The sequence below is a fragment of the Sciurus vulgaris genome, assembly GCF_902686455.1.
Source record: "Sciurus vulgaris genome assembly, chromosome: 7".
NCBI classification, from domain to species: Eukaryota; Metazoa; Chordata; class Mammalia; order Rodentia; family Sciuridae; genus Sciurus; species Sciurus vulgaris.
In genome coordinates this window covers 124,202,475-124,219,282 of record NC_136467.1, presented here as the reverse complement: position 1 = coordinate 124,219,282, position 16,808 = coordinate 124,202,475, and the positions used below count along the sequence as shown (strand labels likewise).

Here is a 16,808-nt window from a genome sequence, read left to right as displayed (position 1 = left end):
CACCGAGCCACAACCTCAGCCCCTATGACTTACTTTGACTAGTAGAAAGTAGTGTAAGTAATGTGGTCAGTTCTAAACTTAAACTTCAGACCCTGCAGTGTCTGTCTTGTACCAGGGACCTTTCCAGCACCTTGTGAATAAGCCTCGGCCAGTCTGCTGGATGGTGAGCCCACATGGAGAGGCCCAGCAGTCTCCACTGGATCAGGTAATGCCACAGATGTGTGAAGGAACCCACCTGAGAAGAGCTAGGCCAGCCCAGAACATAAAGACTGCTCAGATGATAAAATACTTAAACCCTTGTATGAAATCATTGTGTTTTGGAGTAGTTTATAACACAGAAAATTCTGACTGATACAATAGTCTTTAAAAAAACTTCTATTTCCCAGCCCTGTGTGCTTCTGTGGCTCACAGGCTCTTAGAAGCCTAGAATGCCACAGGGAGAATGTTGCATGGATGAGGGGAAAGCTACAGGCTGTTCCTGGCCTAGGTGTGATGTTGTTGTTATTAGCATTATTAATACATCATCATCATATAGTAGCTATCAGTTAGGAATATTGACTATATTTGAACTTTATAATTCCTACTTTTTTAGTTACTTCATTTCAACATATCAACTATCATCTAGCAGTTATCATTCTACTTTATATAAAACAATCTTAAGACTCAGGTATTTTGGGTGATTTTCCCAAGACAATGCATCTGATTGAATAAGAATCAGTATTAAATAATGATGTGTTTTATTGCAAAGCTCATCTTATTTTTATTTTGATACTATGGACTGTTATTGTGAAACAGCTTTAACTACTATCAGATGGTAGAGGTCTTGGCCTTTATAGTAGAACTTCATCAATGCATTATAATCACAGCTATATCAGAACAAAATAGTTGATGTCAAAATTTGAAAATGCATGGATTCTTTAAAAATGTTATAAATGTTAATTATAACTTTTACAAATTCTTTTAAATTGATAATATTTTAGTTTTGAGATCAATAACATCCGGATAGTGCTTTTTAGGAAAGTTGGTGGATGAAGTAATATTTTGATTCAAATTTTATTCTCACCATTAACCTATAAAGGGTTTTTTTCTTTATTTACCTATTAGACAAAGGCAAAAAATTAGTTTTCATTAAAATGGTATGCCATCTTTTTCTATTTATTCACTAAAACTTTACTTTTATGTCAAAATTGTGACCTGAAGACAGAAACAACTAGAACAAGATTCACTGAGGTACAGCTGGAAGAAGTAGGAAGAGGTGAAATTATGGAGCACTATCAAGAAAGGTCTAATTCACTTGCCAAAATAATAAGGAATTTCTGCAAGATACAATGCAGGTAAGTCTGTATAGAGGACAGAACAATTAGACCATCCCTAGGCCCAATGTCTCTCCTAATTAGGTCAGGGCACACAGAAAGAGACACCTTCTCCATAAGGACTCATGGCTTGCCCTTATCACACCCCAGCTCTACTACTTACCAACTGTGTGAACCTAGTAAGTTTCTTCACCTCTCTGAGCTTTGAAAATAAAATGGAGATGATAATAAAATATGACAAGTATATTTTTTAAAATCCTAGGGACTTTTCATTCAGCTGCTATAGATGTATATCCCTCACAATTAGTACCATCAGTTGAGGTATCATCAATGCTTCCAGCTAAAGACCATCAAGAGCAAACCTTTGGATGAACAAGTTGGTTCTATTTGTTCACTGAAAGAAGGCAGAAAACTCACCAATAGGAATTGTTGGGGAATCCCAGTAAGAGGGTGTTGGAACCAAAGAAGTAAGAGATGTATTTTAAAAGAATTATTGCAAAGAATTAGCTTATGCAACTGTAGGGGTGAACTAGGCAAGTCCAAGGTCCCTAAGACAGGCCATGATCAGGAAGACAGGTGAGAGCACAGCACAGGCCAAAGGGCTGTGCCCAGAACTTTCTTCTTCCTTAGAGAAGCCTGCCTCAGCTCTCCCTTCAGGCTTTCCACCTGACTGGATCCAACTTAGCCAGTTTATCTACGGTAATCTCTCTTTCTTAATGATATTTGATTATGACATTAATCACACCTACAAAATTCTTCCCAGCATGTGAACACACAACACCTAGATTGACTGTATCCCAGACACATAAAACTGAGCATTAAACTGTCATAGGATTTGAGCTTGTTTTAGGTGATTTTGAGGAGGATTTAAGAGGGATTTTGTTCAGGAAGTGGGGGAAAGGAAAAGGTAGCTCTGTGATTTGGGTAGCTTAAAATTTTTTCCTAGAAGGAGGCAAGACCATAGTGAGGCAAAAGCTGTAATTGGTAAAGAAGCCGCTGTCACTCACAAGAGAAGTCTGTGCTTGGTTATTGTGTGGTTTGGGCAATGTTTATGTTATGTCTGTTCAGACATGATTCCTGAGTGACCTTGTTTTCTGTCTTGATGTCCTGTGGTCACAGGGTGACTGTGTAATACTGATGTTCTATGAAATTGTTTATGTTAAACAGGAGAACAACAGAACCTAGCAGTGTGTACCAGCCTAGCTCATAGCAATAGCACCTGGTCAACTTCATCCAGGCAACTCCCAGATGTCAGGGCATTGTCTGTCTCTCCTCCTTACAGCCTCTGTCACTGTAAGGTAAGACCAAGGGTTGAGAAATTTAGCAGGTCATCTAACAGGGACAGAGTGATTGATTCCAAATCACCATTAATTGTGGCCTCTATAACATATAGAAAATACATTCTGGGGGAAAAAAAGTAGCCCTCTAATAATTGCTTTAGCACAATCCCTAATTCTTCACAAATATCTGGAATATTAAAAAAGCAAACTAACAGATACAAAAAATGCAGTAATTTATGGGAAGGAAGCCAATTTGCTAAATCACAACAATTCCCCCTATTGTACCCTCTAAATTTTAATCGACTTTTTTTTTTTTGCGGTACTGGGGATCAAACTCAGGGCCTTGTGCTTGCAAGGCAAGCACTCTACCAGCTGAGCTATCTCCCCAGCCCTTTAATCAACATTTTAAAAAAATAATTCTTAGAGCAATTGAGTTAGCCTGAGTTTGTTTTTTTGTTTTGCTTTGTTGTTTTTTTTTTTTTTTTTTTTTGGGGGGGGCTTTGTGGGGTGGGGTTTGTAATCAAAATCCCTGAATTTCCTTTAAATATAGTCAGGCAGCACCAAAACACAGGGCATAAAGATTTCTCAAGGGAAGAAAAAAAAATCTGGATAAAAAGTCATACGGTTACTATAGGCAACACCCCAACATTTAAATCCCCTTTCATCACTCTGAGTAAAAACACCTGGAACCTTTAAAAGCCAGTGAAAAACTTACCCAGCTGGGTTTATACAAGTAGAATAGGCAAAGGCATTATTTGGTTACCTTCAGAGGATATCCCCTAGGTAAGAGGGTCAATTCTAGATTTAGAGACTTCCACACATGCCATGGGAGCTAAAAGCAAGACAGCAAACCCAGGGAGGGAAGCCAGTAAACAGTGGGTGGTAGAGGTGCGGGGAGGTAACCAGGAGAAGGAATCAATTCAGGGAAGAATTCCTGGAGGTTGTAACCCAGAAAATCCTGAAATAAACTGATAGTTTTGTTTTTAGTTTGTTTGGATTTTTGTTTTGTTTGGGGTTTTGTTTGTTTGTTTTATGTTTTTTGTTTTTGGTACCAGGGATTGAACCCCAGAAACTCTTAACCATTGAGCCACATCCCCAGTCCTTTTGTATTTTATTTATAGACAGGATCTCACTGAGTTACTTAGGGCCTCACTAAGTTGCTGAGGCTGGTTTTGAATCCGCCATCCTCCTGTCTCAGCCTTCCGAGTACTGGGATTTCAGGTGTGCACCACTACCACCCCTGCCCTAAACTGTATTATTGATAACCTCATTCATGAGGTCACTCAACAATTTCCATCCCCCTTGCGATTAGCAGACATACACACACAAGAGTCTGATTTAGAATCCTCTGTCCATTCACAAGGCATTCCCTCACACCCACACTGAGTGGAGGCTGCATCAGTACTGGGGTTTCCCCTCTCTTCTTTGAGGCCTGTTACTATAATCTCTGCAACTGGCAACTGAGGCGTCATCATAAGGTATTTTTCTGATTGGCTAAAATCTGACCTGGCAGGATTTGGTTTAAGTGTCTAGATTTCCTTGGTTCAGTCCTCACAGTTGCTTCACAACTCAGAACAGCAGGCTGTTGAGACCACTTTGAAAAGAGGATGATCCTAAACAGAGCTCTAATCCTGGGGGCCGTTGCTCTGACCACCATGATGAGCCCCTGTGGAAGTGAAGACATTGTGGGTGAGTGCACAATTAACGAGTCTTCCCTGGAGCTGGGAAACAGGGAATTGAAAGGAAAGGAGATGGAGATTAGCTGAGTGGAGATTTCCCAAGGTTCTTCTCAATATTAAGAGATCTAAAAATGATTTCGTTCCTCTTTCAAGAAACCAGAGCCTAATCTGCTCTCTCAGTTATCTGTCCTCTGTAGAATTCACCAAGCACTTGATTCTGTTTCTAATACTGGATCTAGTGAATGTAGTGTAGAGGTCTCTGTGGTGTTCAGTCATGGGTGTCTCAAAGATTAGGGATGTTCTCATGAGCAGACATCTTTTCACTACTTAAAACTTATAAACTATTTTTTTTGAATTTTTTTTAATTTTTAATTTTTTATTTTTTTATTAAAAATCATAAGTTTACATAGGGCAATGTTTGTTAAAACTTATAAACTATTATTCTCAAATTTCTCTGAACAACTTTTGGAGATTTTCCTATCGTCTCTTGTAATATATCTGGGAAATAGTTCCATGAATTATATATGCTATGCAGATACACAGAAAGATGGCCTTTTGTCTCAGGTGTGCACACATTTCCATGCTGGCAGGTGACACAGGTGGGAAGTGGGTAGATGGAGCCCAGTGGGTTGAATGCCTGGAGACCATCATTTTACCACATGGTCCACATGGTAATCTCAGTTACCTCATATTCATCATCTCACAAATATTCAAATAAAACAGGTAGGTAGATGTGCTTTAAAAATAGTGAAAACCTACAAATGTCAACTTTTTTCCTCTTGTTCCTATTACAGGTACAACTTTATATTTTTTCTTTAACAATGTAAGGAATATAATTATTGTAAAATTGAGAACCTCATGATTAAAAAGTTGGATTATTTAATTCTCAATTTATGCATCCAAGTTACTTGTTCTTCATACCATCTACTGAGGTTCTATAAAAGCAAAATTGGCAAGCAGAGATCACTGGGTCCCACAGAACCATGGGTGTTGTTCACCTTATCCATTCTCTCTTCATACAATCCTTTATCACTCTTTCAGAACTTGTTCCAGATCCCTGCTGTTTTATAGATTTGTAAAAACAACAGTTGAAAAGCCAAATATTTAAAATGGGAAGTGAAAGGGATTAAGAAGCTTTTATCAACAATGGCTGCTTCCATTCTAGTTTTGTTTGGAGTTGGGAGTTTCACCTCCTTCTCCAGGGCTCTTGGCCTCTTCATTTCAAATTTTCTTTCTTTGGCATGAAACAAGAGTGTCCTGGTCAGGCTTACCTTATCCATCAGACACAGTGGGCACAGTGTGGAGGGCCCATGATACCACAGGGCTGCATGAAAATGTTTCGATTTCTCTTGAAATTAGAAAAAAAATGAAGTTTAAAGTCTCAGAAACCATTTTAGTTTTGATTCAACCTGTATTATATTTGTCTTTATACATAAAGTGTAAATTTCAATATTTTTATGGAAGAAGGGGACAAGAAAAGCAACAAATTCATGAGCCCATAAGTCATAATGCAGCCTGGTCATCTCTGATCCTGGTTCTGCTGCCTGTGTACCTGTCAATCTTCCCCGAAGACTCTGTGGTCCTCAAAAATAGAAATTTTCATTTAATATACATTTTAATCACACTGTAAACTAAGTTTTGAGGACTCTAATATAAAAACACATGCCATCTGCCTCCTAGAGGGTGCACTGACTACTAATGGAAACAGAAGCGGGTACAGGAAAGCAGAAGAACCACTGCTGTGCAGGACAGTGGACCCAGCTGAGGTTGAAACTGTAAGAATTATGTGGATCTGGTTGGCACAGCAACATAATGTCCTTCAGCAATACTTGCAGCTCAGGTCAACTGTCAACTGAAATGAATGATTGCAGCTATTTGTGTTTGAAAAAGAAGTCAAGATGATTTATTGCAAGAATAAGGAAGATTTGTTGTGTGGGGGAGGGTCCTGTTAAGTGAACCAAGGTAGACATCCTGGTCAGAGGAAAGAGAGCCAGAAGAGTAACAGGCGATTTTGGAGGGCAGAACATTGGGACAGAGGGGTTGAAGTTCATAATGTGGTTGAAAAACATGTTGATGAGAAGACTTAACTAAAACCTTGGTAACTAAACAAACTTTCAGAATGAAGTAGAGTTCTCCAGAAAATCTGAAAAAAATAACTTCAAGGAGAAAATCATAAAACAGGGAACATGAAAGGATGGTGTAGTTTAGTTTGATTAGCAGATATTTGTGCAGGATGTTGAAATATAAGTCAATTTCCTTATCACAAAACTCACCACTCACTCACATTGCATTTGCTCCTTTACTCCCCCCATGAGACCTCCTTGTGGGCAGAGTCCATGCCTGATTGACTTTTTACTCCTTGCCCCCTCACCTTGCACCATGTCTGACAATTGCTGATGCTCAGTAAATGAGGAAGGAGAGAAAGATGAAAAGCTAAAAGATCATGTACATCTTGATAAAAAATGTCCAGTTAGGTTCGTTTGAATAGAATGGTAATGTACTGGCTGCCATTCTGCTGTGGCATCCTCAGGTATGCACACCATGCTACCTTTTGGAGGAAAAGGGCTTCAATTTGTCTTGAGTCTGCAACTGAATGTGTTTTGAGAGGCAGGGGCGGGGAGGGAGGCGGGGAGAGAGAGCAAGAGAGCGAGAGCTTTATTTACCCCCTTCAAGTAGAAAAAGAGAAGTCGGTAATGACAAATCCAAAAACTAATAAAGTTCCTGTTTCTTACTCCAGAAGAAAGGAGGTGCTTCTCTTCTAAAGACAACAGAGACTTTAGATGCCTTGGTTTTTTAGATAGTTTGTAATGTTGTCACTATTCTTGTTATGCTCTTTCTTATGTACAGTAAGAATTAGAAGAAAATCTTAAAATAATGATTCTATGTGATGTGCTTTTTCTTAAAAAAAAAAATAAGAAGGGACCACTGTGTAGAAAATGCCCTGTTCTAAGCTAGTTCCAAGTAAATATAATGGATTCATTATTAACTAGTGAAAGAATTAAGAGGGAGATAAAACTTGTGAACCAGAGGGAAGTAAATGGCATCTTTGAGAAGAAAATTAAATATCACAAAAACGTATTCATTCCTCTGTCATCCAATCACACTGTTTATCTTTAGGCTACAATACACCAGACACCAAGTAAGGCACTTAGGGAATAGCAAAAATTAGGCATGTAACATTATGCCCCCAAGGAACACACATCATAAGGAAAAAGACAGACTGCATGGTAACTACACAACTACCAACACGACCAGGTAAGGAAGCAGGCAATGGGGATTTTGTCTAGCAGTTATACCCAAAATGAACTCCACAGTATTTTGAAAACTGTTTGTTTGTTTGTTTAATAAAGTTCTTTTTCTCCCCCTTTCTCCTAACTTTCTGCTGTTCATCTACACTCATCAGCTGACCATGTTGGCATCTATGGTGTAAACCTCTACCAGTCTTATGGTCCCTCTGGCCAGTATACCCATGAGTTTGATGGCGATGAGCAATTCTATGTGGACCTGCAGAAGAAGGAGACTGTCTGGAGCCATCCTATGTTTAGTGACATTGGAAAACTTGACCCACAGTCTGCACTGCAAAACATAGCTATAGTAAGACACAACTTGGACATCCTGATTAAACGCTCCAATTCTACTGCAGCTCCCAATAGTATGTGTTCACCATTCTGCTTCTCTTTATTGGATCTATCCCATTATTCCAAGTCTCATATCCTTCCTCCCTGGTGACAGATATCTATAAAACTCTCTCCTGTCCAAGGAGTCCCTAAATATTTTCAGGGTAATTACTGAATTTGCATCCTCTCTCATCTTACAGATAACTTATTTCCATGTTACACAAAGATCCTTGAAATTTTTAAGGAGGAGTCCCACAGACATGCATGCTCTCTGAGAAAAAGGGCTTTAATTTGCCTTAAGTCTGCAAGTGGATATAAGTGTTGACTCAGAAAAAAGAAACCTTTAGTAACCTCCTTCAAGGAAAAAAAAAAAAAAGAGGAGTGAGGAATCACAGAAATCCAAAAACTAATAAAGCTTCTACTTTTATTGTGGAAGAAAGCAGGTGCTCTCCTCTTTAATATGCATGCGACATCTTAATATGCAAGGCCACAGAGAGAAGGGTGTAGGAATAAATTGGAAGCAGGAAAGAAAAAAGGACTCTTTGATGATCATGTGGGCAAATGTTGGTGGGAGGGCTCCTCCAGGATATAATGCAGAATTTTGGGGTACAGCAATTCACATTCATCATTCATACCAGAATTGTTTTCCTACCACAGAGGTTCCTGACGTGACTGTGTTTCCCAAGTCACCTGTGATGCTGGGTAGGCCCAACATACTCATCTGTCTTGTGGACAACATCTTTCCTCCTGTGATCAACATCACATGGTTGAGCAATGGGCGCTCAGTCACAGAAGGTGTCTCGGAGACCAACTTCCTCTCCAAGAGTGACCATTCCTTCCTCAAGATTGCTTACCTCACCTTCCTCCCTTCTGATGATGATGTTTATGACTGCAAAGTGGAGCACTGGGGCCTGGACAAGCCACTTCTGAAACACTGGGGTACGTGGGAGTTCCACCCCTTTTTGGTCTCTCCTCGTTCTCTGTCAAGTCCAGAGTATCCTTCCTTTTGACTCCTAATGCCCAAAACTTGTTTTCCACTCTTAAGGATTTCTAATGATAGACTTCATTCTCCTCCCTTAGCTTAGTACTCCAAGTCTGCAGAATCAACTCCCATCCCCCAGCCCTGACCCCATCTCACACATGCACATGAACATACTCTGTATTCTGACCTCAGCTTTACTTCCACAGAACCTCAGATTCCAAACCCTGTGTCAGAGCTGACAGAGACTGTGGTCTGTTCCTTGGGGTTGATCGTGGGCCTCGTAGGCATCATTGTGGGGACAATCTTCATCTTTCAAGGCTTACGCTCAGATGGTGCCCCCAGACAACCAGAGCCCTTGTGAGTCACACCTACAAGGAAAGGTAAGGGCTTGTATTTGTCAGAGCTTAAGCCACCATGTAGGGGGAAGGAAAGGAAGTAGAGATTATTGACACAAATGTGGTTGAAACGTAGAATTGTGGAGTGACATGGTGATAGCACAGGAGCCCTCAGGGTCCACTGATCTCATGTGTTTTTTGCAGGTATACTGCCCATCTCTAGGAGCAGAAGAGTGGATGTGCTACATGACCTAGCACTGTTTTTGGCCTAGTTCATCATATTCTTTCTCTTCTTCAAATGTCCCTCCTCTCAGTTCTTCTCTGGGACCTAAAGTGCTGTATATTTCAGAGCTCATGTACCCATGGAATACTCCCTCTGACCTCCTGAATTTTTCTTTTTTCAAATGTTACCTACTAGAGAATCCCTGGAATAATTCACCAAGCTTCCTAATCTCTTGGTGACCCTTTTATAAGGTCTTTATTGAATTTTTTCCCTGTCTTTCATCTTTGGGTTCACTGGAACCATGGCTAAGAATGTGAGATTCTTATGTTTCAGGCCCTATAATCTCATCTTCAAGATCATATTTCACGTCCAGTAATATACTGAAGCAACCAAAAATAGCCTGATAAAATTCAGGTTAAAATGTCTCTTCCTATTGTTTCACCCTTGGCCACTGCCACCTGTCTCCAGTTCAGCATCAATGAACGTAGTATATGCCCTTTGCCTTGGTACAGACTTGTTATAGTAGAAATAAAAAATAACTAAATGACTCTATATTCACTTTAGTCAAGTTTTTTTTTTTTTTTTTTTTTTTTTTAATGATGGCAAAAAAATAAGTTAGGAGAAAGGAACTTTAAATCTCAAAAATGCCCAAGGTTTATTTTGGTATCAAAAGTCAAAATTTGTTTGTAAAATGTTAAATCTGTGAATAAATGATAGCAGAAGTTTTCCTCTTCTCATGCTGAAAAATAAGAATGCTCAAGCAGAAAAAGAAATGGAAGTCAGCCAGAAGAGTTATGACTAAAACAATACTGTGGGTATCTAAAAAGGAATGAATATGTGCTCCTTACTAAGGATTAGAAAAGGGACTTATTTAGGGACCCTGAAATGGAGATGTAGTCTATCTTACCTCCTAAATTAAACCCCAAAGGACAGCTACATAGATTTCCCTGCACCACGGTGTCATAACATGGCTACAGGATGTTTCTACATAGGTAAGTCTAAGTCTGGCTCACTGAACATCCTGTGAGTCCCTCTGTGTCCTGGGAGCAACAAAACACCCCAATACCCACAGCCCCATTCCCCTTGTCCTCCTGGCTCCTGGCTAAGGAATGAGAGGGAAATCCTGGGAGGGACAACGCAGTTGAGGCAATGTCAACGTAGCTGTTGGTGCTGTCCTCTACTGGACACTGTGTCTTCGTGGTCTAGAGAACCACTCTCCTTCCAGAGGAAAGGGATCAACCCAATTCAACAGCTCTTCTGTGTCCAAGACCTCATTCTTGGGAGTACGTGACACCTGAGTTGGAGATATTTGCTCTTGGAAATTGTTTTAGGCATGTTACCTCAGCCTTTCCACTCTGCAATGACTGGTTCCAAGCATTTAGATCTAGGATTGATATTACACAATCTATGAGGTTATTTCTGTCCATGCCATCTGTATCAGTGAGCTGAAAATGTAATTGGGAAAAATACAAAATATTAACACAACACCATCTGGTGCAAAGAAAACTAAACCTAAATCCAGGTCTCAGCACTTTATAGCAAGTATTCCAAACCTATGACACTGAGTAAAGTTTCTTAAGTCTAACATTTCTGAGCCTTTTTTTTTTTCATCTATAATGTGAGAGTGATAGCATTTTCTTTGTGAAGTTAGAGAATTTGAATAATCTTGGTAGTATCTTACAAATAGAATACAAATTCATAAGAAAACACAGGTAGTTATATCTACAATTAAAAAGAATGTGTCACATTATATAAAAAGTACTTCTGTTTTTCTCAGTCCTTTAATGGGGGGTTCAAATGTGACGCTGTTTTACATTTTTTCTCACATATAGAAGCTAGAGAGAACTCAAAAAAGTGAAGGGGTCTCATGAAAACAGAAGGGAGAACAGTAGAGGAAGTACATTGAAAGGGAGACAGGAGGGATGGGAAAGGGGAGGAATTGCAAAATGAAATTGACTAAACTATACTAGGTGCATGTATGAAGATACCACAATGAATTCCACTTCATGTATATCTATAATGCACTAATAAAAATAAATTAAAATCTGTTATAAAAATCTATAATCTATTGGAAGACCAATAGAGTAGAGGAAGGGGATTAGGGAAGTAAAGAGGGGTGAAGGGGAGAGTACTGGGACTGAAATGGAGCAAATTATGTTATATGCATTGATGAACATGTCAAAATGAAGCCCATAACTATGACACACTAACAAAAATATTCTAATAATTTGAGCTATGTGAGTTATTTCATAGTGCATGCATAAAGTATGACTATTAACATTTAACATCATAGTATTTAAATTTTACATAACTGAAAAATCACACAAAATATTTCAGGTTTGTACTTGCCACATGCAAATCAAGTATTTGAAGAATTAAATATTTTTTGTATTATTAACAAAGAATTTCATACACAGTGTGGCATATGGTAAACAGTTGATATGTGCTAGCAATTGGTGCTATTGTTATTTTTTAGAGCCCAAGTCACAAATCCCAGGGTAAATGAAAACCCAGAGATACAGCCAACAAAATCCAGAATGTGGAAATTTCTAATGGATAAATGGCTCAGTTTCTTCAGCAAACAATTTGCAAGAAAAAAAAAATAGAGAAAAGAGAAACTATACATTAAAAAAAAAAAAAAAATAGATGAAACCCATCAACCAAATGCTGGACTGTTTGGACTTATATTCAAACAACTTAATAAATTCTTAAAAGGCTGTCAGAAAAATTGACACTGACTGTATTCATCAAGTATTTACCTAATTTTATTGTGATAATGGCATGGCTGTATGTTTCTAAAAAGTCATTGTAGGCAAGACTCGGTGCACAGCAGCCCCGAGGACCGCGGCTGCGGCGGCGGCAGAGACTGGCCGGCGGGCGGGGCCCCTGGCGGGCCGCGCCTGGTGATCGGCTCCCTCCCAGCTCACCTCTCGCCGCACATGTTTGCAGGATTTAAGTGTCCTGTATGCTCAAAATTTGTACCCTCCGATGAAATGGATTTGCACCTTGTGATGTGTTTACAAAGCCAAGAATAACCTATAATGAGGATGTGCTGAGTAAAGATGCTGGGGAATGTGCAATACGTCTTGAAGATTTGCAGCAGGGAGATACTATATAGCACGACTGCCTTGCCTATGCATATATCATAAAAGCTGCATAGATGAATGGTTTGAAGTAAATAGATCTTGTCCTGAGCACCCTTCAGATTAAGCATCAGATTCCTGTTTTATAGGTTTTCTTGTCTTTTGAAGATGTTGAAAACTCTAGAGGATTTGAGAAACTGTCTCTGGAAAAACAAAAAATGCAGGCTTACTCAGCCAGAAATCTGGGTTCTGTGAGACTTGGTAATACAGAGATGGGCAATCATACAGGAAAAAAGAAAAAAATAATCCTGCTGAAGAGAGGACAGTAACCACAGAACTCAGTACACCAAACTTGCATATAAGGGACACACAGGGATTTTGAAAATGCTGCGCATCCCTTAATAGTCATCTACATAGGTAATACTGGTGAACACTTTGTATTCAGATGCCAAAGTTAACTGATTTAAAAGTTGATTTACTTTTTATTCAGTTCTCTAGAGCTGCGCAACTAGCTGTTTTGATTTGTTTTGTTTTGTTTCTTTTGTTTGGGGTCTCTTTAATTCCCCCAACATAATGTTTCTGCATTCACTTATTCTTAAATTGAAAAACCATATGAGTTACTTCTCATAAATTAAAGTCTTAAGTGTGAAACCAAGAAATGTAATCAAGCAGTAAAACATTCTCTGAATGTAGACCATGATCTCAAGTTCTTCCATTCCCCCCGCCCGCAGTGTGGAAAACTAATTTCTACATAGGAAAACTAAAATATGTGTATGTTTTTAAATTAAAGGTTTAATGTTATCAGAAAGCCACCCAAAAAGTAAATCAAGTTACATAACTACATTTTAATTAAATAAATGTAGAAATTGTCTACTGAATTGTAGTTTATGAAATATATTGTTTCCTCTTAAATAAAACTGCTGAACATTTAATCAGCAGTCAATCATCTTGCAGCTATGCAACTTTTAAAAAAATACAAATTATCCATTTTAAGTGCTGCCGGCTATAACTTTGTTTTAACGGGTATTTTTTGTTTGTTTTTTTTTTTTTCTTTTTCATGTAATTATTTTATTGTGCTTTGCATCTCCAGGCAGTTTCCCCATATTTGGGTAAAATGTGTAGCAGGTTATATACTTAATAATTTATGAAAAGAATAAAACAAAAATTTCTGGAGTGGAAGTTGGCCCATTTTTGAGGGATATTTTATATACTTTTAAACATCAGGATTTAATTGGGTGTCAGATTTATAGCAATTTGCATCTTTAATTTTCCAGATAATCTGGAGGTTAGCATTTGATAAATGATTTTTAAAGCAAATACAAAGATTTTGTTAAAAAAGAATCCAAAACCTCCATTGTGACAGCCAACAGTTTCATAGGTGCTTTTTAAATAGTTGTAGAAAATTATTTTCCCTCAAGAGAAACATTCTTCCCATAATTTTTTTTCATGAAATCTTATTTTATTTCACGTTTTCAGTTGTGTAAGCTTTCACACCCTCCCCTCATGTTCCCACAGGGAAAGCCTCTTAGACTGTGAATAATTAGTTTTCTACTACTGGTATATTGTGATAAGAATTACTTTGCTGTCTTCCATTCTTAAGAGATTAATACAGCTGTGGTAATTAACTGTTTATATTCTCCTGAAAATTGATTTTCTGATATAGCTTACTTGTGAACTCTACTTTGTGAACTGTACTGGCTTACGTTCACTTTTGCTTCTTCAACTTGTCCCATATTCTCAGTCTTAATAATTTAGCCTATGTCTGTCATAAGGCTCTGTGCTGCAGCTGCTACAATTGAAACTCCTGGGGTTTTAAAGAAAGTTTTAGTGTTTGTCAGTGTCAATGCTACTTTGATTATTAATATTGAATTTACTGAAATCTGTTTAAAACAACCCCTTTTTGTTAAAATTTACAAAGTTGTCATTTTTATTTTAAATTCAGTCTCTAATGACTTCCTAAAATGAATAATTTAGGGAAGAGTGGGGGTTTAAAACTGAAATGCTCCAGTTTCTATTCAAAATCGAAGTCATAATTCTGGAAAATACTATCAGTGATATTCTATAATGTCTCATAATATTTGTCAATCTTTATGCAAACATGGAATAGCTTAAGTTAGATATTTAAATATTCAGCTGAAACTACTGAACACTAAATACTATGGAGATTGAAAGCCTGGGTTGTCAAGTTGGTTATAGCTTTCTAGAATCTTTGTAAATACCTGTCTTCAAATAAGGTTACATGTGCGTATATAGAAAGCAATATGTTCTTAAATTTCACTTTAGTGCCACTTTTTGTCCATAATGGATTTATTGCCAATTTTGACATCCTATTTTGATCCATCTTTTTTTAATTTTTTGCTGTTTGCTAGAATGTTTAAGAGACAAAAATTGTTTTGTCTTACTCCTTGCTTTTTGCCAGAGAAGTAGACTAACCGTAGTCTTCATGTTTTGCAGATTTAGTTACAAATCAGATAGATCTATAGATTAAGAGCCATGTTTATGATTGAATAAAAACAATCATTTCTATAACTGATTTTTGGTGATAGAAGAAACATTGAAAAGTCATGTTATTAACTACTGCATAATATATACGTTTTGGTTTCTTAAGTGCAAGTCTTATAAATGAGAACAAACACACACCATATCAAAACCTCTGGGACACTATGAAAGCAGAACTTAGAGGAAGATTTATTTCATGGGGCACATTCAACAAAAGAAGTAGAAATCAACAAATAAACGACTTAACACTACAGCTCAAAGCCCTAGAAAAAGAACAACAGACCAACACCAAAAGTAGTAGGAGACAGGAAATAGTTAAAATCAGAGCTGAAATCAACGAAATTGAAACAAAAGAAACAATCGGAAAAATTAACAAAATAAATAGTTGGTTCTTTGAAAAAATAAACAAAATTGATAAACCCTTAGCCACACTAACAAAGAGAAAGAGGGAGAACACTCAAATTACTAAAATTCGGAATGAACAAGGAAATATCACAACAGACACGAGTGAAATACAAAACATAATTAGAAGCTATTTTGAAAATCTATACTTCAACAAAACAGAAAACCTCGAAGACATCAACAAGTTTCTAGAGACATATGACACTTAAATAAATCAATTTCAAGCAATGAAATAGAAGAAGTCATCAAAAGCCTACCAACAAAGAAAAGTCCGGGACCAGATGGGTTCTCAGCTGAGTTCTACAAAACCTTTAAAGAAGAGCTCATTCCAATACTTCTCAAAGTATTCCATGAAATAGAAGAGGAGGGAACCCTCCCAAACTCATTCTATGAAGCCAATATCACCCTGATACCTGAACCAAACAGAGACCCATGGAGGAAAGAAAATTTCAGACCAATATCCTTAATGAACATTGACACAAAAATTCTCAACAAAATTTTAGCAAATCACATACAAAAACATATTAAAAAGATAGTGCACCACGATCAAGTGGGTTTTATCCCAGGAATGCAAGGTTGGTTCAACATCCGGAAATCAATAAAGGTCATTCACCATATCAACAGACTAAAAGTTAAGAATCACATGATTATTTCAATAGATGCAGAAAAAGCATTCGATAAAATACAGCATCCCTTCATGCTCAAAACACTAGAAAAAATCAGGGTAGTGGGAACATTCCTTAACATTGTAAAGGCCATCTATGCTAAGCCCATGGCCAATATCATTCTAAATGGTGAAAAACTGAAAGCATTCCCCCTAAAAACTGGAACAAGGCAGGGATGCCCTCTTTCACCACTTCTAATCAACATCGTTCTTGAGACTCTAGCCAGAGCAATTAGACAAACCAAAGAAATTAAAGGGATACAAATTGGAAAAGAAGAACTCAAACTATCCCTGTTCGCTGATGACATGATTATATGTTTAGAGGAACCTGGAAATTCCACCAGAAAACTCTTAGAACTCATAAGTGAATTCAGTAAAGTAGCAGGTTACAAGATCAATGCTCATAAATCCAATGCATTTTTATACATAAGTGATGAATCTTCAGAAAGAGAAATTAGGAAAACTACCCTATTCACAATAGCCTCGAAAAAAATAAAATACTTGGGAATCAATCTCACAAAAGAGGTGAAAGACCTCTACAATGAGAACTACAGAACACTAAAGAAAGAAATTAAAGAAAACCTTAGAAGATGGAAAGATCTCCCATGTTCTTGGATAGGCAGAATTAATATTGTCAAAACGGCCATACTACCAAAAGTGCTATACAGATTCAATGCAATTCCAATTAAAATCCCAATGATGTACTTTACAGAAATAGAGCAAGCAATTAT

The 16,808-nt window shown here is 37.7% G+C and overlaps 1 protein-coding gene and 1 pseudogene across 2 annotated transcripts; both read left to right on the top strand.

The window, feature by feature from the left end:
* Positions 1-4,142: 4,142 nt before the first annotated feature.
* On the top strand, positions 4,143-9,861 carry LOC306666053 (HLA class II histocompatibility antigen, DQ alpha 1 chain-like). Its single transcript, XM_079147867.1, has 5 exons — positions 4,143-4,282; positions 7,676-7,924; positions 8,547-8,828; positions 9,078-9,251; positions 9,411-9,861. The coding sequence occupies exons 1-4, from the start codon at positions 4,201-4,203 to the stop codon at positions 9,230-9,232; spliced, it is 768 nt and encodes a 255-aa protein (XP_079003993.1). The 5' UTR covers positions 4,143-4,200; the 3' UTR covers positions 9,233-9,251; positions 9,411-9,861.
* Positions 9,862-12,218: 2,357 nt separating this feature from the next.
* On the top strand, positions 12,219-13,319 carry LOC306666950 (E3 ubiquitin-protein ligase ZNRF2-like; annotated as a pseudogene). Its single transcript has one exon. The product of its transcript is annotated as an E3 ubiquitin-protein ligase ZNRF2-like (transcript).
* Positions 13,320-16,808: the final 3,489 nt, after the last annotated feature.